This window comes from Pholis gunnellus (assembly GCF_910591455.1).
Source record: "Pholis gunnellus genome assembly, chromosome: 15".
Classification (NCBI taxonomy): Eukaryota; Metazoa; Chordata; class Actinopteri; order Perciformes; family Pholidae; genus Pholis; species Pholis gunnellus.
Genome location: NC_136542.1, coordinates 1,905,492 through 1,930,242, shown reverse-complemented (window position 1 = coordinate 1,930,242; position 24,751 = coordinate 1,905,492). Strand labels below are relative to the sequence as shown.

General features: G+C 39.5%; 2 protein-coding genes across 2 annotated transcripts in view; one reads left to right on the top strand and one right to left on the bottom strand.

Annotated features, from left to right (window-relative positions):
* Positions 1-3,891, top strand: part of LOC306707364 (nesprin-2-like) — a 54,528-nt gene extending 50,637 nt beyond the window's left edge. The window contains exon 53 of the mRNA XM_079174782.1: positions 3,794-3,891. The gene's annotated coding sequence lies outside the window, so the exon portion shown is untranslated. The remainder of the gene's footprint in view (positions 1-3,793) is intronic.
* On the bottom strand, positions 811-24,373 carry esr2b (estrogen receptor 2b; the record flags this gene model as incomplete). The annotated part of the gene is made up of 10 exons (XM_079174791.1): positions 24,345-24,373; positions 20,116-20,653; positions 18,435-18,634; positions 18,224-18,340; positions 16,578-16,937; positions 16,283-16,421; positions 8,991-9,124; positions 3,819-4,002; positions 2,091-2,396; positions 811-925 (listed from the first exon to the last, which is right to left on the bottom strand). Exons 2-10 carry the CDS (start codon positions 20,544-20,546, stop codon positions 811-813), a joined length of 1,986 nt encoding a protein of 661 aa, XP_079030917.1. The 5' UTR covers positions 20,547-20,653; positions 24,345-24,373.
* Positions 24,374-24,751: the final 378 nt, after the last annotated feature.

Sequence of the window (24,751 nt, the reverse complement as noted above, 5' to 3'; positions counted from 1 at the left end):
CTATACAATTAGAAAGTAATGTTTATCAATTTCATAAATTTACATAACTTTTAACCTTTTAAAAGTTTAGCCCGTTAGTAACTCAAGTTAAATCATTTTGTTTGTGCTGATGCCAGGTTTTGGGAACAGGTCTGTGCCACACATGGTACTGTGTAAATACAGCCTTAGTTTAACCAGATGAATCGAAGAACGCTCGCGTTAACAGTCGTCTTGTTAAAAGGCCACAAACTGCTGCTTCTTGACTCCACTGAAACATGTAGTTTTGTACAAAGAGTAGAAAAAAAACCTGGATGAACAGGCGCCGATTAAAATACCAAAGTACACGGTAGAAGTGAAGGAGAAAAACACCAGTGGGAGAGAAAGCACTGCCCTTTTTTTTTTTTAGCTATATACGAATAACACCGTTATGGAAATGTGTGTGAACTGTGTTGACCACATGCACCTTTCTGCAGATTGTAGACGGCTTGTTCTGGATGTTACAGCGAGGTGAAAAAAGAAAGATACAAATACTGTATATCAAAAAAGAGCTCAAACTGACTGGCAGAGGTTCAGTGATGTTCCCATGAAACACCGGCTGTAGTGCACCATCACAGGAAATACTTACGCACACAAAATATACATTCGATGAAAAACATTTTTTTTTTCTCCAAAGACTAAAAACATCTTAACAGTAGAGGGAAAAAATACCTCAGAACAGCTTCTTCTGTTTGTTTTTTTAATCCTTTTTTGTTGTTTCCTTCTCTCGATCTTTGGGGGGGGGATGGAAAGCCTTTAAAAAGGTTCAGTCTCAGTTAGTCTCTCTCAGTCCCGTCACCCCTCTAAGGCCGTTTCCATGACGCCACGATTGGCGATGATGTAATCTGTTGGTTCCACCGATGGACAGTCGTCTCCTGCGTGCAGTGACCACGGCTCCGGGTGGATGTAGCTGTGAGGAAAGTTGTCACAGTTATGATTCATTAGGAACCAGTTTGACGTGCTGAATATTTCATTTCCTTTCCTTTATTTTCCTCCCAAACTTATTTTTTTCTTAAACGTCTTACTTCCTGTCCTTGTTATCTCTCCTTTCTCCATAATCTTCCCTTCCCTTCCAGCTAGCTCTTTCTTTCCTTCATCCCTTTATTCTTACCTCCTTTCCTCTGTCCTAATTTCTTTCCTTGCTACGTTTCTTCCTGACCTTTCTCCTTTTCCGTCATTGTTTCTTTCCTTCTTTTCCTGCAATTCCTCCCCACGTTCCCTTCTTCTTTCCTTCATTCCCACTTTTTTTCCTGCCATACAACTGTCCTTATTTCCTTCATTCTGTCCTCTGTCCTTTCTTTACCCTCTCCTTTCTTTTCCTTCCTTCGTCAACTGATCCGAAAGCATGAAAATCCCCCAAAACTCTTAACATGAGTTGAACATGTTACACTCGTCTTATCAATGCAATGTATTAAAACGGTAACGCCAGATCGGAAGCACAGACTGTATATAAGCAGTAGACGTGGTCGTCGTGACGTGAGTCATTTTCTCATAGACTTCTATACAACCAGAGGAGTCGCCCCCTGGTGGACATTAGAGAGAATGCAGCTTTAAGACATAAACCATCACTTTTCAGTGATTCAATGATGAACACTTTTTCCTAAAGATTCCCATAATAAAAGTCCAGAGTTATTTTGTAATTAACAGCAGGTCTCACCAGGTTTTCCTCTCCTCTTCCCTTTGCTCTCCTACGGAGAGGAACTCCCATGTGGGAGGAAGATGATGCAGACCTACGTTTGACAAATTGTCCTGAGATCCCACTTCAAAGCGAGCCCGGCCACCTCGGCATGCGGTCTGGCTGATCGAATCCCAATTCAAGTACGATCGGATCTCAGAGCGCACAGACTTGACAGTTAATGCGTCTTGGCGTGATCGGATGACAGAAGACGCATTGAAAAGACGAGTGTAACCACGACGGATGACACTTATTATAAAAGACAGTAGAGTAACTTTCACATTTACATCAAGAACATTTCTGAATCCAGCACCTTTAACTGGTAACACAGTTCCCCTGGTGGTATTACTTCTGAACTAAACTAAAGGATCCAAGTCTTTCCTCCACCATGGTAACTTACTCATTGCTGTCCATGTGAGACACCCCTGAACTCTGAAACGGAGGCGAGGACTGGAGGGGCAGAGCCTGCAGGTGTCCGTCCAGGACCGGGTCCTCAAGAGGTCCATGTGGACCGTCGGCATCCGGCTGCTGGTGAGACGGGGGTTGGGCGTACTGGTTCTGGTCAGAGTAAGAGTCGGAGCTCGGTGAGGACGGCGGTTGACTGCCGCTGCTGGTGGTGTTGGCGTCCAGCATCTCCAGGAGGAGGTCGTACACCAGCACCACGTTCTTCCTCTTCATGGTGGACAGGTGGTCCATGCCCTTGTTACTGCAGAGGAAGACGAGACGCCGGTGAAGCAGAGAGAGCGCAAAGAGTCAATCACATGTTACAGATGGTGACTGAAAAAAAAGAAAGTCTCACAAATCATGACAAAGTTGTGGTTGTTTCAAGCTTTTGGCTTTATTTAGTATCATCGGGTGGTTTGGAACGGAGAGACCTTAAGCGTTACTTTCTTTAAATTGCAGTAATTACTATTTACAAAAGGCATTTTCTTTTAAAAGGAACTTTTACAACTTCAGTACCTAAAATAAATCAAACTATATGCAGGTCAGGTGCAGTAGTACAAAAAGGCTTTGATATCAGGAGAGTAAGGTGACAGTTTTACAGCAGGACAGAAAGGCGGGATAAGGCCTGATGAACATTAGGTAGCCTGGAGCCTACTGTTTATATGTTGGTTGAAATTAAAGATGTGTGTAGTTTTGGTTTTCCAAATGTGCAAGGTGTTGTAATTAATGCAGTGCTTACTCTGAATCAACACTACAGGGATACGGAATAAGAGTTTTTCAAATAAAAATAAAGTAACTAAAAAAGTAACTTTAAAAGTAAAGTAACTTTAAAAGTAAAGTAACTAAAAAAGTAACTTTAAAAGTAAAGTAACTAAAAAAGTAACTTTAAAAGTAAAGTAACTAAAAAAGTAACTAAAAAAGTAAAGTAACTAAAAAAGTAACTTTAAAAGTAAAGTAACTTTAAAAGTAACTAAAAAAGTAAAGTAACTAAAAAAGTAACTTTAAAAGTAAAGTAAATAAAAAAGTAAAGTAACTAAAAAAGTAAAGTAACTAAAAAAGTAACTTTAAAAGTAAAGTAACTTTAAAAGTAACTTTAAAAGTAAAGTAACTAAAAAAGTAACTTTAAAAGTAAAGTAACTAAAAAAGTAACTTTAAAAGTAAAGTAACTAAAAAGTAACTAAAAAAGTAAAGTAACTAAAAAAGTAACTTTAAAAGTAAAGTAACTAAAAAAGCAACTTTAAAAATAAAGTAACTTAAGTAAAGTTATGACTTTTCGACATGGTACACTGACTTTTTCATGACTTTTTTCGACATCCTATACTATGCTGTTTATAACTCCGCAGCAACTCCCTTCATCAACAACCTTAAGCGTTACTTTCTTGTATTAAACGTTCTAAAACATTTTGACGTTCTTCATCATCACCGTCAAACAAGGACGTTTTTATTGGTTTCTTGAAAATCATCTTTCCTAAAGATCTTTTCATCATTCAAGAACTGTAAATTCAAGTATTCCTTGTATGAGCATGGTAAGAGCATTACTGGAAGAGCATTACTGTACGAGTGTGTTTGTGGGAGTGTACTAATCACAAAGACATAACGTTGGACAGTGTTTAAAGGTCTACGTGTGCTTTTTTTTTGATTCTCTGCTGCGGTTTCAAGGCTTCCTGCCCGTCCCCGGCTGTACCTGATGTGGCGGATGTGGGAGAGCAGCATGGTGAGGTGTCCCAGGCGAAGCGTCTGCTGCTGGGTCGACAAGCCCAGTTTGGAAATGGCCCAGACCAGAGCATCGATCACCGAGTCCAGCAGACGCAGCAGCTTGTTCCTGCTCTCCAGCTCCTCGGCCGTCTGAGGGGAGCTCGTACACAGATCTACAACACAGATTTAGCACTTTTACTTCAGAGGTGGACCAACACAAGCATTGGGCCAATATTGACCTTTAATTCATCTTTGTGTATCATCAGTTATGTGTATGCCACTAAGGCTGCGGCTCTTCTATACCAAAGTAAGAGAAAAGAATATGAAAAGGGAAGTGTGTTGGCCCGATAGTGGAGCTCGAGCAAAGGCCAAGAAATGATTCAGCAATCGTCCGCTGGAGATCGGTGATCTTCAAAAGGAAAAATAACTGTTGAGATATCAGACTTTCAGCCAAAGTATTGGACGAACCGACACACCGACCACTCCGGAAGACAACGACGGAAACGTGAGTGCGAGTTGGAGAGGTGTTGTGTTGGAGGTCAGAAGATGTTCAACGCCATGGCTGAATATTCAGCTGATTTCAGCAAACGCGGATGAGACGCCAGATTTCAGGAAACTTCGATAACAAACAGACCAGATGAAGCCAAATGTAAATAAAAACATTGTATTTCTCTGTAGGGTTCTTCATCCTCGTCCACTGCAGGTAATATTAGCGACGCCATTCGCGGTTTGCTAATAAGAATAGGCTAATAAATTAAAGCTAACAACTTAGCTAATTCTTTAGCTGCAAGATTTTGGAACGTCTTGTATTGTTTTTATTCTCACGATGTAATCAAAAAGAACCGATAAGCAGTATGGATAATAATAGTATTGCTAAAACCCTGACGATACCCGTCCCTACACACCAATAACTAACACTCTGAGCCAGTCAGCGGCAAAAACAAGCACTTTTAGGCGTCCGTGTCCTGTTTGCTGGATGTTGATCGTCAGCTGCTGAGCCACACCTGAACCTGGTTCCAGCTTTAAACCTGATCTTTGACGGGCTCGTCTCTGGCTGACGCAGCTGCTGTTTAGTTTGCTCCACACATGCTGACATCACCGATTACTGACTTTCCACGGTTGTTTTGTTTAATTAATATTATCCGTTGTATAAATGTGGTTATTTATCACTTTTAACTCGTCTGTTCTCCCATTTAAATGTTGCATCCTTTGAGTCGGGTTGTAACAACGATGAAAACCAAAAAGATTTTATGCGGCACCGCAACGCAATCCATGTTTGCGACATTTCAAGTTTAATTTGAGTTTCTTTAATCAAACAGTGACCACCTCCTTTGTAAACATCTGGCTCATCGAAGACCACAAATGACACCGTGATGGACATTCCAGATGAAAAAGACGGGGGAAGCTATAGATCACCCGGTCCACCCTCCGGGACCAAGGACCATACTGAGCAGCGAAGCCACAACTTCCATCTGTCCAAATACATAAATCTTAAAATCATCATTAAATTCTTTTCTTTACTGCATTTGCACATAATTCACTGAACACACGGAAGTCCAGAAGCATCCAATACATAAACTGACCGATGAAAACAAGGTAAAAACAATACGTCTGTAATAAAATACACTTTCATGTTCTTATATGCATAATATAAAAACAATAAAGGAAAATATTTAAATTGCAGTAATTACTATTTACAAAAGGCATTTTCTTTTAAAAGGAACTTTTACAACTTCAGTACCTAAAATAAATCAAACTATATGCAGGTCAGGTGCAGTAGTACAAAAAGGCTTTGATATCAGGAGAGTAAGGTGACAGTTTTACAGCAGGACAGAAAGGCGGGATAAGGCCTGATGAACATTAGGTAGCCTGGAGCCTACTGTTTATATGTTGGTTGAAATTAAAGATGTGTGTAGTTTTGGTTTTCCAAATGTGCAAGGTGTTGTAATTAATGCAGTGCTTACTCTGAATCAACACTACAGGGATACGGAATAAGAGTTTTTCAAATAAAAATAAAGTAACTAAAAAAGTAACTTTAAAAGTAAAGTAACTAAAAAAGTAACTTTAAAAGTAAAGTAACTTTAAAAGTAACTAAAAAAGTAAAGTAACTAAAAAAGTAACTAAAAAAGTAAAGTAACTAAAAAAGTAACTTTAAAAGTAAAGTAACTTTAAAAGTAACTAAAAAAGTAAAGTAACTTTAAAAGTAACTAAAAAAGTAAAGTAACTTTAAAAGTAACTAAAAAAGTAAAGTAACTAAAAAAGTAACTTTAAAAGTAAAGTAACTAAAAAAGTAACTAAAAAAGTAAAGTAACTAAAAAAGTAACTTTAAAAGTAAAGTAACTAAAAAAGTAACTTTAAAAGTAAAGTAACTAAAAAAGTAACTAAAAAAGTAAAGTAACTAAAAAAGTAACTAAAAAAGTAAAGTAACTAAAAAAGTAACTTTAAAAGTAAAGTAACTTTAAAAGTAACTAAAAAAGTAAAGTAACTAAAAAAGTAACTTTAAAAGTAAAGTAACTAAAAAAGTAACTTTAAAAGTAAAGTAACTAAAAAAGTAACTAAAAAAGTAAAGTAACTAAAAAAGTAACTAAAAAAGTAAAGTAACTAAAAAAGTAACTTTAAAAGTAAAGTAACTAAAAAAGTAACTTTAAAAGTAAAGTAACTAAAAAAGTAACTTTAAAAGTAAAGTAACTAAAAAAGCAACTTTAAAAATAAAGTAACTTAAGTAAAGTTATGACTTTTCGACATGGTACACTGACTTTTTCATGACTTTTTTCGACATCCTATACTATGCTGTTTATAACTCTATACCAAAGTCAGAGAAAAGAATATGAAAAGGGAAGTGTGTTGGCCCGATAGTGGAGCTCGAGCAAAGGCCAAGAAATGATTCAGCAATCGTCCGCTGGAGATCGGTGATCTTCAAAAGGAAAAATAACTGTTGAGATATCAGACTTTCAGCCAAAGTATTGGACGAACCGACACACCGACCACTCCGGAAGACAACGACGGAAACGTGAGTGCGAGTTGGAGAGGTGTTGTGTTGGAGGTCAGAAGATGTTCAACGCCATGGCTGAATATTCAGCTGATTTCAGCAAACGCGGATGAGACGCCAGATTTCAGGAAACTTCGATAACAAACAGACCAGATGAAGCCAAATGTAAATAAAAACATTGTATTTCTCTGTAGGGTTCTTCATCCTCGTCCACTGCAGGTAATATTAGCGACGCCATTCGCGGTTTGCTAATAAGAATAGGCTAATAAATTAAAGCTAACAACTTAGCTAATTCTTTAGCTGCAAGATTTTGGAACGTCTTGTATTGTTTTTATTCTCACGATGTAATCAAAAATAACCGATAAGCAGTATGGATAATAATAGTATTGCTAAAACCCTGACGATACCCGTCCCTACACACCAATAACTAACACTCTGAGCCAGTCAGCGGCAAAAACAAGCACTTTTAGGCGTCCGTGTCCCGTTTGCTGGATGTTGATCGTCAGCTGCTGAGCCACACCTGAACCTGGTTCCAGCTTTAAACCTGATCTTTGACGGGCTCGTCTCTGGCTGACGCAGCTGCTGTTTAGTTTGCTCCACACATGCTGACATCACCGATTACTGACTTTCCACGGTTGTTTTGTTTAATTAATATTATCCGTTGTATAAATGTGGTTATTTATCACTTTTAACTCGTCTGTTCTCCCATTTAAATGTTGCATCCTTTGAGTCGGGTTGTAACAACGATGAAAACCAAAAAGATTTTATGCGGCACCGCAACGCAATCCATGTTTGCGACATTTCAAGTTTAATTTGAGTTTCTTTAATCAAACAGTGACCACCTCCTTTGTAAACATCTGGCTCATCGAAGACCACAAATGACACCGTGATGGACATTCCAGATGAAAAAGACGGGGGAAGCTATAGATCACCCGGTCCACCCTCCGGGACCAAGGACCATACTGAGCAGCGAAGCCACAACTTCCATCTGTCCAAATACATAAATCTTAAAATCCCTCCCCTGTCCTCTGACGTTTTCAGACTCAATTTCACTTCTTTCGCAATCTGTTTTCTTTTTCTTTTTTTTTTTTAAGGCCAGCTGCAGTGGAGCAGAGTCAACAGAGAGACCGGAGTCGGGCAGAGACGCCATGTGTGCGTCTGTTTAACATGCAGAGAGGTCGGTCACCTCGATGGAACCTGCACAGCGGCTGCTGCTGCTGCTGCTGCTGGGTGAGGGGTTGACTGGGTGAGGACACCGTGACCGCCGGGGACACATGAAAGGTTTAAAAAAAGAAGAAAAAAGAGAGACAGCCGTAGAGCCATAAAGTCCATCTTCAGAGGTGATTTCATCCAAAATCTTCTTCAAACAAGCCGACAGTTCTGCAAAATGCAGCTTCTGTGGGAGGATCACCTGCACCGTTCATGAAACGGCATCCAAAGACTAGTGTAGTGTAACCCTGGAGCACAACATGATGTCAAATGTCTGTTATTGTGACGTTCTCAATGACTTAAACTTAACTTCAACTCAATGAAATACTGGAAAACGTGAAGTACATCTCTGCTAAGTTGGTTATTTTAGTACACACAAAATAATCACTATGATAGATATTCTTACCGATGTTATTTATAGTACTTAATCCTGGAATATGAACGCTTGTATCAATGTGTCATTCAAATGAAGTAAGTTGCTGTAATGACAAAATATCAACAACTTCTGTCGGACTGCTTGAAGGTGATGAATGCTTGCATCACGCCCACATTAGACAATAATGGTTACAAAGATTTAGAGAGTTATCATAAACTACTACGGTCGAGTTGGCTTCAGTTCAAACAGCAGGTTGCATTTTGGATTCATTACGGTGACATCAACACATCTCCTAATCTCTCCTTGTGAGTTTTATCAGCAAAGAAAAATGTACGCTTCAATTTTACCGTATAAAATAAATACATTTTTCAAACCAACAGATTATTTATCTGAGTGTGTGTGTTTGTGTGTGTGTGTGTGTGTGTAACCACAAACAAGCAGAGGCACAAACTTATCTGGGTTAATTAAGAACCAAATGTACCGATTGGACAGAATCGAACAGGACTAGTCGCTCGCTGCAGACCAACTCGTCCGTCATAGAGAAAATAAAGTGAAGACTGCGGTTTGTCCGCGTCAGCAAAACTCACTGGAGTTGAGGAGGATCATGGCCTTCAGACAGACGTACTCCTCCCTCTGAAGCTTCAGCTCACGAAACCGGGAGGTGGCGGCCAGCAGCATGTCGAAAATCTCCATGATGCCCTCCACACACTGTCCCTCCTCCCTACAGATACACAGAGAAGGTGAAAGGAAAAGGCCAAAGGATGGACAACAACACAGAGGGGAAGACAAAGGCACGCAAACGAAAAAGCTCAGTCCAGATATGGTCACTTCCGTTCATGGGTTGCATCATTTTTTTTTTAAACATACTTGCTGCTACTCTACAACTTCGTGATTATCATGATAACATATTACGGAGGATCTGGATCAGACCACGGGCGTTACAAACTGTGATGCTAATGTGTGTGGTGAACCGGAGTCTGGGGACGAAACATCCATTCTTCAAGATTCATCAAACCTGCTCCCAAAAGCAATATCCCACGTGTTGATTGGCTACAACGACAGTAACTATGGTCCTGTTATCTCTCAAATCTTTGCACCTCTGACTTGATAGAGACACCAGCAGGTAATTCACACTGCGACGTCTTTCTCTGAAACACTGAAAAACTCTTTCAAAAAACGAGCGCGTGAGTGAAGAAAAAACACGCACACACGCGGCTAATTAAGTGAAATGGTGAAGGAGAAAGAATGTGTGACAGAAAGAGAAGATCTGCAGCAGGAATGAGACAAAAAACACTTTCTGCTTTCGGTCTCTTGTTGAGTCAGTGGATGGATTTAGCATCCAGGATGTTTCCCTGAGCTGTCCACACAGCATACGAAGGCTGTGTTATGAGAACACATCAAGGCTAACCTAAGCCTGTAGTGATAGTTTCCGTGGCAGTGGGGAAGGAAAGGTCAAACATGAAAAACTCATCCCACCAGTCAAGAAAAGAAGACTTTCTATTGTCCTCAAATACATTTACTCTTATTATCTCACTCTACTTCCTGTTTCACCATCAGGATCACTTCATTTCTTCTTGTCAACAAAAAAAAAGACCAAACACACACACACACACACACACACACACACACACACACACACACACACACACACACAAACACACACACACCTAAAAAAGTAACTAAAAAAGTAAAGTAACTAAAAAAGTAACTAAAAAAGTAAAGTAACTAAAAAAGTAACTTTAAAAGTAAAGTAACTAAAAAAGTAACTTTAAAAGTAAAGTAACTAAAAAAGTAAAGTAACTAAAAAAGTAACTTTAAAAGTAAAGTAACTAAAAAAGTAACTTTAAAAGTAAAGTAACTAAAAAAGTAACTAAAAAAGTAAAGTAACTAAAAAAGTAACTTTAAAAGTAAAGTAACTAAAAAAGTAACTTTAAAAGTAAAGTAACTAAAAAAGTAACTTTAAAAGTAAAGTAACTAAAAAAGTAACTTTAAAAGTAAAGTAACTAAAAAAGTAACTAAAAAAGTAAAGTAACTAAAAAAGTAACTTTAAAAGTAAAGTAACTAAAAAAGTAACTTTAAAAGTAAAGTAACTAAAAAAGTAACTAAAAAAGTAAAGTAACTAAAAAAGTAACTTTAAAAGTAAAGTAACTAAAAAAGCAACTTTAAAAATAAAGTAACTTAAGTAAAGTTATGACTTTTCGACATGGTACACTGACTTTTTCATGACTTTTTTCGACATCCTATAATATGCTGTTTATAACTCCGCAGCAACTCCCTTCATCAACATCGATTGTCTTCCTTCAGGATGGAGTCCAATCGCCAAAGACGTTGCACTATTCACATTTGTACAATGTGTAATAAATTATTGTGAAATTCTAATGAAGTCTCTCCTGATTGAATGACTTTTTTGACTGTTTTTCGACTTTAACCCCAGTAGAACAAACTGAAAAAACACAATTGGGTTTCATCATTAAATTCTTTTCTTTACTGCATTTGCACATAATTCACTGAACACACGGAAGTCCAGAAGCATCCAATACATAAACTGACCGATGAAAACAAGGTAAAAACAATACGTCTGTAATAAAATACACTTTCATGTTCTTATATGCATAATATAAAAACAATAAAGGAAAATATTTAAATTGCAGTAATTACTATTTACAAAAGGCATTTTCTTTTAAAAGGAACTTTTACAACTTCAGTACCTAAAATAAATCAAACTATATGCAGGTCAGGTGCAGTAGTACAAAAAGGCTTTGATATCAGGAGAGTAAGGTGACAGTTTTACAGCAGGACAGAAAGGCGGGATAAGGCCTGATGAACATTAGGTAGCCTGGAGCCTACTGTTTATATGTTGGTTGAAATTAAAGATATGTGTAGTTTTGGTTTTCCAAATGTGCAAGGTGTTGTAATTAATGCAGTGCTTACTCTGAATCAACACTACAGGGATACGGAATAAGAGTTTTTCAAATAAAAATAAAGTAACTAAAAAAGTAACTTTAAAAGTAAAGTAACTAAAAAAGTAACTTTAAAAGTAAAGTAACTTTAAAAGTAACTAAAAAAGTAAAGTAACTAAAAAAGTAACTTTAAAAGTAAAGTAACTTTAAAAGTAACTAAAAAAGTAAAGTAACTAACAAAGTAACTTTAAAAGTAAAGTAACTAAAAAAGTAACTTTAAAAGTAACTAAAAAAGTAAAGTAACTAAAAAAGTAAAGTAACTAAAAAAGTAACTTTAAAAGTAAAGTAACTAAAAAAGTAACTAAAAAAGTAAAGTAACTAAAAAAGTAACTTTAAAAGTAAAGTAACTAAAAAAGTAACTAAAAAAGTAAAGTAACTAAAAAAGTAACTTTAAAAGTAAAGTAACTAAAAAAGTAACTAAAAAAGTAAAGTAACTAAAAAAGTAACTTTAAAAGTAAAGTAACTAAAAAAGTAACTAAAAAAGTAAAGTAACTAAAAAAGTAACTTTAAAAGTAAAGTAACTAAAAAAGTAACTAAAAAAGTAAAGTAACTAAAAAAGTAACTTTAAAAGTAAAGTAACTAAAAAAGTAACTTTAAAAGTAAAGTAACTAAAAAAGTAACTTTAAAAATAAAGTAACTTAAATAAAGTTATGACTTTTCGACATGGTACACTGACTTTTTCATGACTTTTTTCGACATCCTATACTATGCTGTTTATAACTCCGCAGCAACTCCCTTCATCAACATCGATTGTCTTCCTTCAGGATGGAGTCCAATCGCCAAAGACGTTGCACTATTCACATTTGTACAATGTGTAATAAATTATTGTGAAATTCTAATGAAGTCTCTCCTGATTGAATGACTTTTTTGACTGTTTTTCGACTTTAGCCCCAGTAGAACAAACTGAAAAAACACAATTGGGTTTCATCATTAAATTCTTTGTGAACATATGCTACAGATTTCGTGATGATAAGCCACATGGTTTTGAAGTTATATAGTAATATATATTTATTTTTACAAAATTCAAAATGGCGGACAATTTTGGTAGGCGGAGCTTAGGGTCCCAAGAGGATTTTTCGTAGAACTCATTCAGTTGCTCATGTCTGTAAAATTGTAAGTCATTTGGACATACATACTGTCGGGGCTTGCCTTTCTAGCATCTAGGGGGCGCTAGCGAGTCATTTTGTCATGCTCGAGCATTGGACCCATAAAGTATCAAAATTTTCCGCAGTCCTGATATGCTCGCCAAATATGGGGAGGTTGTGGACATGACACATACCCTTAAACGCATTTTCATTGGAGGGAATAAGAATACGAATAATTCCTACAGATACAATAGGGACCTCGCGGACCCGACGTTGTCGGTGCTCGGGCCCTAATTAATACTCTCATTGCTCGGCTTAAGCTTCTAACTGTCAGGAGGCTGATAGAAGAGATGTGGATATTGATATTCAGCTCCAGTCTCCATGCCATTGTGCCCTCCAGCAGGGGGATTTGTTGCTCAGTGGCTTCTTGACACCGGGGTCTTCACCACCTTCAGTGCTTTCAATATAAGGGTGTTGCCCTGCAGCTCCTCTCTGATCAGACCTGAACATGTTGCCACTCCACCGCTTTTCATCCAGCCATCAATCACACAGAGTGTATGGGCTTGCACTTACATTTCCTACTAATGCCACATGCTCATAAATATATTATTTATCTTCTTTTTGCTTGTATAATTGTTACAGATTAAACCCAGGTCGTGGAAGAAGACTAAGCTATGAATATAAAGCTTAGCCATTACATCCATGATAACAAAGACGATTACGGATTGTAGGAGATGTCTCATGCAGCCTCACTCTGCTCTTATCTCACGCCACCCTCTTCCTCTGATAGTGGTACAGCCTCCTCACAGTGGACACGCCCTACACCCAAAGTAATTGGTTTGCTTAGGCGACCGAGCCTTCACTCAGCGCTGCTGATTGGAGCGTCACACCGTCGCACTGCTGGGGGGCTGCAGGCTGCTTCAAGTTAACCACAGAGAGAGGAAATGGTACCGGAAAACCTGCGATTATCCTACAAAATAAAAGCAGAGATATGTGTCTAGAGAGGGGGTGCTTGTAGTGTATGTGCTTCTAGTCAAATTCGTTGAAGATGACCAATGCCAATGGATTGCTCCGATTCTTCAACAAAAATTCAAAGAAATAAAGAAAATCAAGCCCACACACACACACACACACACACACACACACACACACACACACACACACACACACACACACACACACACACACACACACACACCTAAAAAAGTAACTAAAAAAGTAAAGTAACTAAAAAAGTAACTAAAAAAGTAAAGTAACTAAAAAAGTAACTTTAAAAGTAAAGTAACTAAAAAAGTAACTAAAAAAGTAAAGTAACTAAAAAAGTAACTTTAAAAGTAAAGTAACTAAAAAAGTAACTAAAAAAGTAAAGTAACTAAAAAAGTAACTTTAAAAGTAAAGTAACTAAAAAAGTAACTTTAAAAGTAAAGTAACTAAAAAAGTAACTAAAAAAGTAAAGTAACTAAAAAAGTAACTTTAAAAGTAAAGTAACTAAAAAAGTAACTTTAAAAGTAAAGTAACTAAAAAAGTAACTAAAAAAGGAAAGTAACTAAAAAAGTAACTTTAAAAGTAAAGTAACCAAAAAAGTAACTTTAAAAGTAAAGTAACTAAAAAAGTAACTTTAAAAGTAAAGTAACTAAAAAAGCAACTTTAAAAATAAAGTAACTTAAGTAAAATTATGACTTTTCGACATGGTACACTGACTTTTTCATGACTTTTTTCGACATCCTATAATATGCTGTTTATAACTCCGCAGCAACTCCCTTCATCAACATCGATTGTCTTCCTTCAGGATGGAGTCCAATCGCCAAAGACGTTGCACTATTCACATTTGTACAATGTGTAATAAATTATTGTGAAATTCTAATGAAGTCTCTCCTGATTGAATGACTTTTTTTACTGTTTTTCGACTTTAACCCCAGTAGAACAAACTGAAAAAACACAATTGGGTTTCATCATTAAATTCTTTTCTTTACTGCATTTGCACATAATTCACTGAACACACGGAAGTCCAGAAGCATCCAATACATAAACTGACCGATGAAAACAAGGTAAAAACAATACGTCTGTAATAAAATACACTTTCATGTTCTTATATGCATAATATAAAAACAATAAAGGAAAATATTTAAATTGCAGTAATTACTATTTACAAAAGGCATTTTCTTTTAAAAGGAACTTTTACAACTTCAGTACCTAAAATAAATCAAACTATATGCAGGTCAGGTGCAGTAGTACAAAAAGGCTTTGATATCAGGAGAGTAAGGTGACAGTTTTACAGCAGGACAGAAAGGCGGGATAAGGCCTGATGAACATTAGGTAGCCTGGAGCCTACTGTTTATATGTTGGTTGAAATTAAAGATGTGTGTAGTTTTGGTTTTCCAAATGTGCAAGGTGTTGTAATTAATGCAGTGCTTACTCTGAATCAACACTACAGGGATACGGAATAAGAGTTTTTCAAATAAAAATAAAGTAACTAAAAAAGTAACTTTAAAAGTAAAGTAACTTTAAAAGTAAAGTAACTAAAAAAGTAACTTTAAAAGTAAAGTAACTTTAAAAGTCAAAAAATCAAGCCCACACACACACACACACACACACACACACACACACATACACTTAGCTGAAAACTACCAAACTGTCCAGCTGTTGTAGGAAATAATAACAAAGAAGCATTATATATATATATATATATATATATAAAGAGTCACATCTTCAGTAACCAATGGGCTTGGAGCTGAGAGACGAGCTAGGTCTGATATGGTGATGCACACACTGCTGCAAAATGAATCAACAACAGCTACAGCCGATAATCCGAGTCGTCACTCTGCTGCACTTTGAACACCAGAAAGAACACTCGGCTTTAATGTTTCAACTGCTGCTGACAAATTACAGGATTAAGTGCACTAGGGTTCATGAGGAAATGCAAACTGCTGGTAAAGCGGCAGCCTGATTACAGCGTGTTTACCATGAACACAAAGGGTGAACTGGAGTGCCAGAAAGAGTCAATCGTCGTCTGGCTAAAGTTGAAGGTCATTGTGGAAGGGAGCAGCGAGAGATAAAAGATTTTTTGGCAAGAAAATGAGCTAACGGTCCAGAAGAATCGGAGATATATCTGCAACAATACCGTTTCAAGGTCTTAGTGAACCTTGTCAACTCAGCACAGTGTAACAATGTGGGTTTAAGATTACACTGTAACCACCAGCACTGTTATGGCAAATATGGCAGCCGCCGCACACGGGACGAGGAAAAGCAGTTCAATCCCATAAAATCTGAAATGGAGGCGTCAGCCTTTAGTTCATCTCGAGGGAAGAGAGAGAGAGAGAGAGAGAGAGACAGGCTTTTTATGAGGCAGACTGTTATTAGAGACAGATGTTTATTTCTGATTCCCAACACAGTCGTGTATGAGAATATTAAGCTCCGTTAAATAAGAAAAAGTAGCAATTAAATAATGTTAAAATGTATGAAAAGTAAAGTGCTTAAAGTGAAGCAGAGGGGCAAGTTATCACAACTAAACATGTTGATGTTGTAGCTGCTCAAGTTGGAGCTACTCCTTTATATGCTGCTGTGTATTTTCATTTATAACAATGTATTAAAATAAGATATATATCCAGCAGAGGCCTGTTTTAGGTGCACATTCATTTGGAAAAGCACTCGTTGTGCACTCGTACTGCTGTAAAAGCTTGTGAGGAAACACTCTGCGAGCAAATCAACAGCAACAAAACAATTAAACCTGCAAGCTGGCCCAGGATCGACTTCATAAAAAGCTCTATAACAAATCAGCTACTCGTGCACCAGACTGCTGATGACGGCGGTATAAACGTCACCGAGCCTGCTCACCTGTTGAGTTTGAAGTCCGGAGAGAAGATGAGTTTCCCGGGATGATCCACCGACCTCCAGATCAGGCCCAACATCAGGATCTCCAGCCAGCAGCACTTCAGCAGGTGGATCTGGTCCGCTAGACTCAGCTCTACAAAGCCTGAAGACGAACCACACGGCACGTTTTAGACCGAGATGAAACACAACCTTCATATCCACATCCTGCCTGTTGCGACAGGTCTCGCTGTGATCGGGGCCTGAGGTTAGATTTGTTGGAAGAGGCTCAGTCCTGCAATAAGGATTCATATCATCTTACCCGGGATCTTCTTAGCCCAGCTGATCATGAGCACCAGTTCTTTGTCTGCCAGGTTGGTGAGGGACATCATCATGCTGGCCTGGGTGAAGGGCTTCTTCAGGTCCTCCATGAGGTAGATCTCCGGAGGCTCCGCCTCCATGATGCGGGAGATGAACTCCTCTGGGCTCATGGCGGAGTGGTGCGCGTGGTTCGCCTGAGGGAGCGGGGCGAGCGGGGCGAGAGGAGCCTCTAGGTGGAGGTGCCGCTGGGCCCGAGGACCCAGCCCCACCCGGACCAAACCCCTGCCCGAGTGATCCCGAGGCTGGAGTCCACCGCGGCGGTGTCGGGCTCCTCGATAGCTGCAGCGTTCACGCCTCACACCTGGTGCATGAAGACAGCGAGAGAAATAGACGTGTGATGTGTGTAAGATGACATCGTTTCATGTTCAGGCGGCAACCTCCGGCTTCATGTCTTAAAACAGCATTCTAATGTCCAGCAGCACACATCCGTGGCTACTAACAGCTTCAAAACCTAAATCCACCATGACTCTTAAAAACGTAGATGCATTGGATACCGGACCACTGAGTCCACTGGTAGCTGGTTTGGGTGCCTTCAGTCGAGCGAAGGCATCTATAAACACACTTCACTACTCTTCTCTCACTTTAGATCATGTGCAGACAGGCCTGGTTTCCCAGCACCGCTGCAGCGTTACAACCAAGGTCAGAGCAGATTCACAGAGTAATCAACACAACTCAATGTGTCGTGGCATAAAATATGACACACTTAACAGAAATCTCAAGGGCAGAGACTACTTCTCACAAGTAGCGATAGCCAAAATTTCCTGGAAATCTGTGCAGCCAGAGTTGCTGCATTCAAGGGCAGAGTGCCATCGTCTGGAATCAGCTCGACAAATCTACGAGGAGGAAGGTCATCTGAGGATTTCTAAATTGCAAACTCCGGACGTCAGCACAAAATAATTGCAGACATAAAATGTTTTGTTTTATTGTTTATGTTGCGAGGTGTTTATAAAGTGGCAATAGACGATCTTTGCACAATTTAATAGCGATAGAATAATGACATCATCAGTGTTTAAATCTGTTCCATATAAGCCTCGCTTTCACCATGTAGTCTGTCCGCCACCGGGTACGATCTCCTGGAATCTGAAAGCTTTATTTACGGCTAATTTGTCTGTTTCCACTTTAAGATAGAGTATGAACCCATGACCCTCAAGGAGCAGAGAGCCAAGTGAAGGCGTTTTCCTCCTGTGGGTGGAAATCTGTGAAACTGCTCGACTGCAAGAGGATTTTCATGTTAGATATAACATTTTAACTGGTGAGCTTTACAGATGTGGGGAGGTGGATTTTGTGACATCTGAACAGAGGCTGAGAAGCAGCTTTCCCCTGCTTTCAGTCTTCATGCTAAGCTACGCTAATCTGTGGCTGGCTGTAGCCCAAAATGTTTACTACCATTCAATCTTATATACTGCATCTCTACATCCATCCTAAATGTTTCCCATCCTGGGAGTTTTGAGAAGTCTCAAAGTTCATAATGCCATAATGAGCACACAGGTAACACTCTTCACCTGTTCACTCTCAGTGCTTCAAGTCATTTCAGAGCTGCAAGACGACAAAACGTCAAGGACCCCAATTAAACAGGCGAGCACCTACCGCACTTCATCATGCCCACTTCGTAGCATTTACGGAGGCGGCAGGCCTGGCAGCTTTTACGCCGGTTCTTGTCGATAGTGCACTGATTTGTGGCGGGGCAGATGTAGTCATTGTGTCCTGAGAGGGGGAAAGAAGAGACGTACTGCAGAATTACCTGAGGAGCAGAGCGAGAACAGACGGGGGAACAATCACGGACAGAAAGACTCGATACCTTGGATGCTCCTCTTGAAAAAAGCCTTGCAGCCCTCACAGGACCACACTCCGTAGTGGTACCCCGAGGCGTAGTCGTGGCACACGGCGCAGAAGTGCATGTCGGCTTTCCCCGCTGCAGATGAACACAATGAGGAGTTCATGCCTTCCATTCCTTCTCCGGATCTCTTCCCCAGCGGCTTGTTACAGCTGGTGATGGAGCTGCAGGAAGAAACACAGACTATGTGGGAAAAAAAAAGGACAACTTGACATTTTGGAATTTTAGCCTGTCATCCACCCGTCATTAGTCTTCCAACAGGTTTACTCTTTTCTGAAAAATGTCTTCACAACCGCAAAAGCAGTCAACTGCACAGCTTCCATCACTGAAGAATAATGGGTGTTTAAATATCCATCATCCACAGCCAGTGGCATTATGAGTATCAACCGGTACAGTAGCACAGATCACGACTAAATATAAAGTATAACTACGGAGCAAGAGATAAATCCCTAATCAGCTGTTACGGCTACAAATATGGTAAATTTCCGTTCATCGGTTGCAAACAAGCCAAGATGGGAGACGGCCGCATTCCAAGATGATGACGGCGAAATTTGGCCGAACTCGAGGCTTCATAGCGGCATTCCACAAACCAATGAGTGACTTCCCAATGATTACATCCACTCATATACAGCCTGTGGTTCCAACTCCAACAATTCCACTAGTCTGTGTGGCTTTCCTATCATCCAACGGACATCTTAGCTGAAGAACACTTCAACCACCTTCACCATTTTGTCTCTCTCTGGTGTCATTGCAGCCTTTGTCGCTCCACCACAGTCTTCCATTGGGCCCTAGACCTGTACATGAGTGATGGAGGTCATCGTCTAACTGCTCATCAAATAAAGCTCCTGTGTTCATGTCAGCTTGTGTCGTCTTTCCTGATTGAAATTTACGAATGTTTTCTTCCAAAATTGAAGTTGGAAGAAAATCTACAGAATCTACAGAAAATCTACTGTGTGTCACAATATCACAAATATATATCAATACTACAAGAGCATGGACGTTGATTGTGCACCAATTTGAATTATTCTTTTTTTTAAAGCATGTGCACGACACTCCGCCTCTTATGTTGCATTACAATGTGGTACAATAGTGACACGCTCACATGCACTTACATGCACTAAAAGCATGCTCTGCCGGCCCGGCCATGTCAAAAAAAGCAAGGAGAAGCTTTGATAACAACACACACACACACATACAGAGGAATAGGGACTCATGTAGACATTACCCCACTATATCTTTAGATAGCAAATAGCTGTTTGATGCTATATTGATGCTCAGAGCTCCTTTAAAGACACTATGGAAGTCTTGCAACGAACTAGCCGCACATGAAAAGCACACACCAGCAGAATTCAGTGAAGATTTGCAGCCACATACTTATTGGACTGCACAGTTCTAGGTAGGCTACTCCAATCCAAACACCAAAGCCACATTTTTTTTTTAGCCTCTAAAACACGTTTTATGACAGCCGGGGGACGAAGCTTCTTGGCTTCTCGAGGTCCATTTAGAGAAAAGTAACGGCAGAAGGTTTTCAATTTCTGACCATTTTCCCCTCACACTCACCAACTGGCACTCACCAAACAATTTATTATCATTTATAGTTATTGCTGTACTTTGTCCATCCACGGATCAGTGACAGTAAACTTACCTGCTGGCCAGGCTGTGGGTTTTGGCTTCCAGCCAGGGCGCATGCGGGCTGGGTTCATTGTAGACGAGAGGCTGAGGGCAGCGCAGAGTCATAGAGGGCATGTTGGCGTGGCTATTGGAGGGCCAGAAGGCTGACGGGCTAAGGGGGGAGCACAGAGGTGACGGGCTGTCAGTGATGGGCGGCCTGGCATAGCTCAGCACAGACGAGCTGTAGAAGGTTAGAGGTCCGTGGCCGTGGTTGTACTCGTGGCTACTGTCCGTGTACGGGGAGGGGATGCAGACCGTTTGGCCGTCCATGCCCAGAGAAGAGCTGTACGTGGCGGGCGGGAGTCCGCGGGAGCTCGGCCTGTCCGAGGATTTGCTGGAGTCCACCTCCTGTAGCTGAAGCAGCGGTAACGGGTCAGCATCCAGTCTGGGGGAGGAGGAGGCCATGTCAGAGGGAATCTACCCTTCACAGTGATGATGAATACGATGGGGCAGCTGGTTCCTCTATTGCATGTTCTAGCGAAGACAAGTCCTGTAGTAGAGGGGGAGAAATACTGTGGATAAAATAATAAATCCAGATTTAAACAACAACAACAACAACAACAAAGGCTACATGACAGACACTCAGACAGTCAATTTACCAGATCCTACTAAGCACTGATCAGTGGATTTGCAGGTAAAACAAACAAACATGTAAATTAAAACTGGGTTAAATTTGGTTGAAAAGTCAGATTTTTAGATGTCTGCTGTGACTCAGTTGTGAGCTCAGTTCATTGGGAGTTAACAGGCTGCGGTGTTGCTATTGTGACCCTCGAGCATCCACATGAAAACACAAGATAATGGGATGTTGTCTTTGCTGAGTGCATCACAGTCAGAGGGTCAAATGAGATCCTGCTGAAGCACATGTGGATTTGATAAAAAACAAGCTTTAACAAGACACATTTATTGCCCATTTTCCACCAAAGGAACTATTCCAGGAACCTTTCCGGGAACTCAAGGACATCACCTGCATTTAAACCCTAAAGAACCAGGGGCCAAATTTAAATGTACTTACAGGTTTGTAGCTTCTGCCTCACAAAAAGCTGGAGATGGTACGAACTATCTACAAGTCACGTACAACGTTCATTCACACTGTCAGTGCTCACTGATCGTTGTTTTTTGTGAAAAAGTCAAACTAAACCTAACTTCATTTGATGATTGTTTCAATGCAGTTACATATTAAAGCACAAAAGTAACCAGGAAACACTCAGCAGTCACTAGAGCAAGAACTTCAGTGGCGCGTATGACTCGCTTATGAAAATGAATTACATTCACAATTTTTCTCATATTTAAAATGTTCCCTTTATTAAGCAAAAACAAAATTCACAAGTGGTGGCCATGACTACCATTTCTCCTTGACCACCTACCGATATATCATGAGCGTCCACTTCTTCATACATGAGCTAAGCTCAAATTAGCAATTTATTACAAGTTTGTGCATTTACAAAAGGTATAATAAAACCAACTTAGACCTCTCGTACAAAAAAGCCTCACAGGAAAAATGTAAGAGAGAGATTCAGGAGAGAAATACAAAAGGTGTCCTTGCACAAGTACCATTGACTTTGTGCAGTCTAGCTTTTTGTAAAAATCCGTCAAGAGTTCAGTTCCTGGGGCTCCTTCGTAATTGAAATCATTAATCTGAGATTTGTGCACAGGTGAAGTCCAGAAAGTCGGATGTTCCCACAGCAGCTATTTCATGAAGCTGGTGCACTCTTTGATGAGGCAGGTTCAATGACCCAACAGTTTACTGACTGTGTCAAAGGTGACGAGAACAGCTCTGTATTCATTAACAGTGTATTCAAACTATGAACATTTGTTCCAGAAACAGAATATAAATACTTGTGTGACCTCACGCAGCTTGCTAAATACAGTAACCAAACTGCACCAGAGAAGCCATCAGCTGTTCGTTCAGTGCAAGAAGCCGGCAGCTCTGCACAGTGAACCAGCAGAAACATACAGCTGAGATGGTTTTAAAGGCTCGTTTAGGGTATTTTTACCTCCATATATTATAGGATTATAAGATGATAAATGAAAAAATTGACTTCGTAATGTCACTTACACAGCAATATACTTAAAGCTTAGCGACGATAGCCACCAAAAGCTAATAAAACCCGTGGACTGCGTTGAGCAAAAGGTACATTTTGTTGCTTATGAATTCAACTTTTTTTGTAAGAGATAAAATGTTTAAATCTAAAGTAACAGTTTCACCTTAAGGAGTTACTTTTACACAGAGACTGTACATGAGAAGTGGACTTAGTCGTTGTGACGTCACCCATTGGTTTGTGGGCAGCGACTTTGAAGCCTTGATTTTGGTGTTTTGGCCGTCGCCATCTTGGATTACGGCCGTCGCCATCTTGTTTTTTTGCAACCAGTGAACAGGAAGTGACCATATTTGGACTGAGGAGGAGTGACGTAGAGACGTCGTATACGTCTCTGGTGTCGACCTGTCAATCACCGTGTAGCCCCGCCCCTAAAGCATCCCCTGCTTTATGGTCTGTGTGACTCTAAATGGACCATCATTTACTAAATGAACATCATGCTGTATTGAAGAAGACTTGAAACTAGAGATTGAGACCATAAACTCATGTTTACAATGTTTACTGAGGTAATAAATCAAGAGAGAAGTAGAGTCATTTTCTCATAGACTTCTATACAACCAGAGGAGTCGCCCCCTGGTGGACAATAGAGAGAATGCAGGTTTTGGCTTCACTCCACCGGAGGTTGCCGTCTGCTTTAAATCATAAGGCAGAAAAATAAACTTTAAAAATACATTATAACTTCTTCTCTTTCTTAAGTCCAAGTTGACAACATCTAAATTAAACAGATGTGACAATCATTTAAAATGGCTGCAAAATGTAGCAGATAAATACATATTACATAACCAAAAGACAACCGTAAAACCTAAGTAATGATTACTCATAACCATTACTTTTTTATTTTGTACAAAACTGGATCTAGTAGTAATGAGGGGAGTTTGAAAGCTCAGATGATGTTATTCTAAAGCTTTCAATATCTGTGAAGTGACTGCAGAGTGGACAGGAGACACCATGCCAAACAGTCGCAAGGTCAATCACATCAATAGTCAACATGTGCATCACACATGTCAGGTCAAAGTGGCCTTAAACAAAAATAATGCACTGATTCACTCTGAATACATGCCACACATGTGACTGATTTAGGGGCTGGATCTTTAAGTCTTTTCTAGACTGAAAATGTCAAAACAGGCCAACGTGTTAGTCCCATTTAAAAAAAAACGCCCCCCCCCCCCCCCGAATCCATCGGACATATGCAGCCTTGTTTAACCTCACTTTGGAGGACACAAGCCACGTGTCCTTTGCAGTGTCCCACAAGTAATTGTGTGCCGATCACACGGTCGCAGTCCGAACATGTCGTTGACCACGGGGATAACAGATTCATTTACATAGATAGCGTATATTTGCTATTGACTTAATACACCGTTTGTCAGTTCATGTGTTGATATTAAACATCACAGCTTGTACTGTAAACTCTGGTATCGTGGAAGATTTCAAGTGACTCGCGCCATTAGTTTAGTTTTCTTTGAGGCTCTATGGTTGAAGTCTTGAATTGAAAATGCTGCCAACATCAGATAAGATCAACTGCTTTCACTGTCGGATACGTCTGGAAGACACTGAGATCAGTCCATTAATTACCTGGACTGTGGCAGCTCGCCACAATCCTCTGTGGGTGTGCCTTTTTTCGCTGTGTCGTCACCATTTGCAGAATTTATTCCATATGCAGCACACCTTTGAGCTACATAATCGAGCCTAAATGTTTGTGTTGTTGATAGTTGTAGCCTACTTGTAACATTTAATATCTCATATGAAAGGTTAGCGTACACATTGTTAAACTGATGACAACAACCAGAGCCTGTTAACGCTGCCTCAGCGCTATTGTTTAACCGATGAGTGGAGAAGAAAGAAAATTCTACAGACTGGCTTTATGTCTGGAAAATAAATATAACAAAATGCACAATAATAGAAATAATAACAGTAAAACTAACGACCTTAAACCTTAATACCTTCTCAGATTTACCAGAATTAAACACTCGGTGTAGATTTATATAAATACATTTGCAGTTTGTGATTAATAGGTTGCTTAAAAAGCCTGAAACATAAACCAAAGCTTAAAAAAAACAAACTGCACAAGGAATCAAAAGACATCAAAAAGATTTAACGCCTCACTTACTTCTGCGGGCGGCGTTGGGCTTTTACCAATCGACTGTGTTAAAAAACTGTTTTGTCGGAATGTTTAGCCGACGTTTGAGACTTTGGACAGACTGGTGTTCATGGCAGCCTTCCATGACAAACCACCAGGCAGGCAAGGCTCAAAGGACACGGCCTTAATGCAACCCTCGCTTTTATTCCACCAACTCATTTGCATATTATCACCAACAGGCCTGCAGAGCTGATGCTTTGTCTCCAAAAGATAAATTCAAATATATCTAGAAAAACATGAAGAACATCTATGTATACGGTACCGATATACAATGTACTGTTGGTGTGCTTATTCATAGAGCTGAGGACTATCATGGACATGAATATACAGCAGTAAACAGCAGTGTGTGGGAGTTTTCTTTCATATTTAAATCCTCT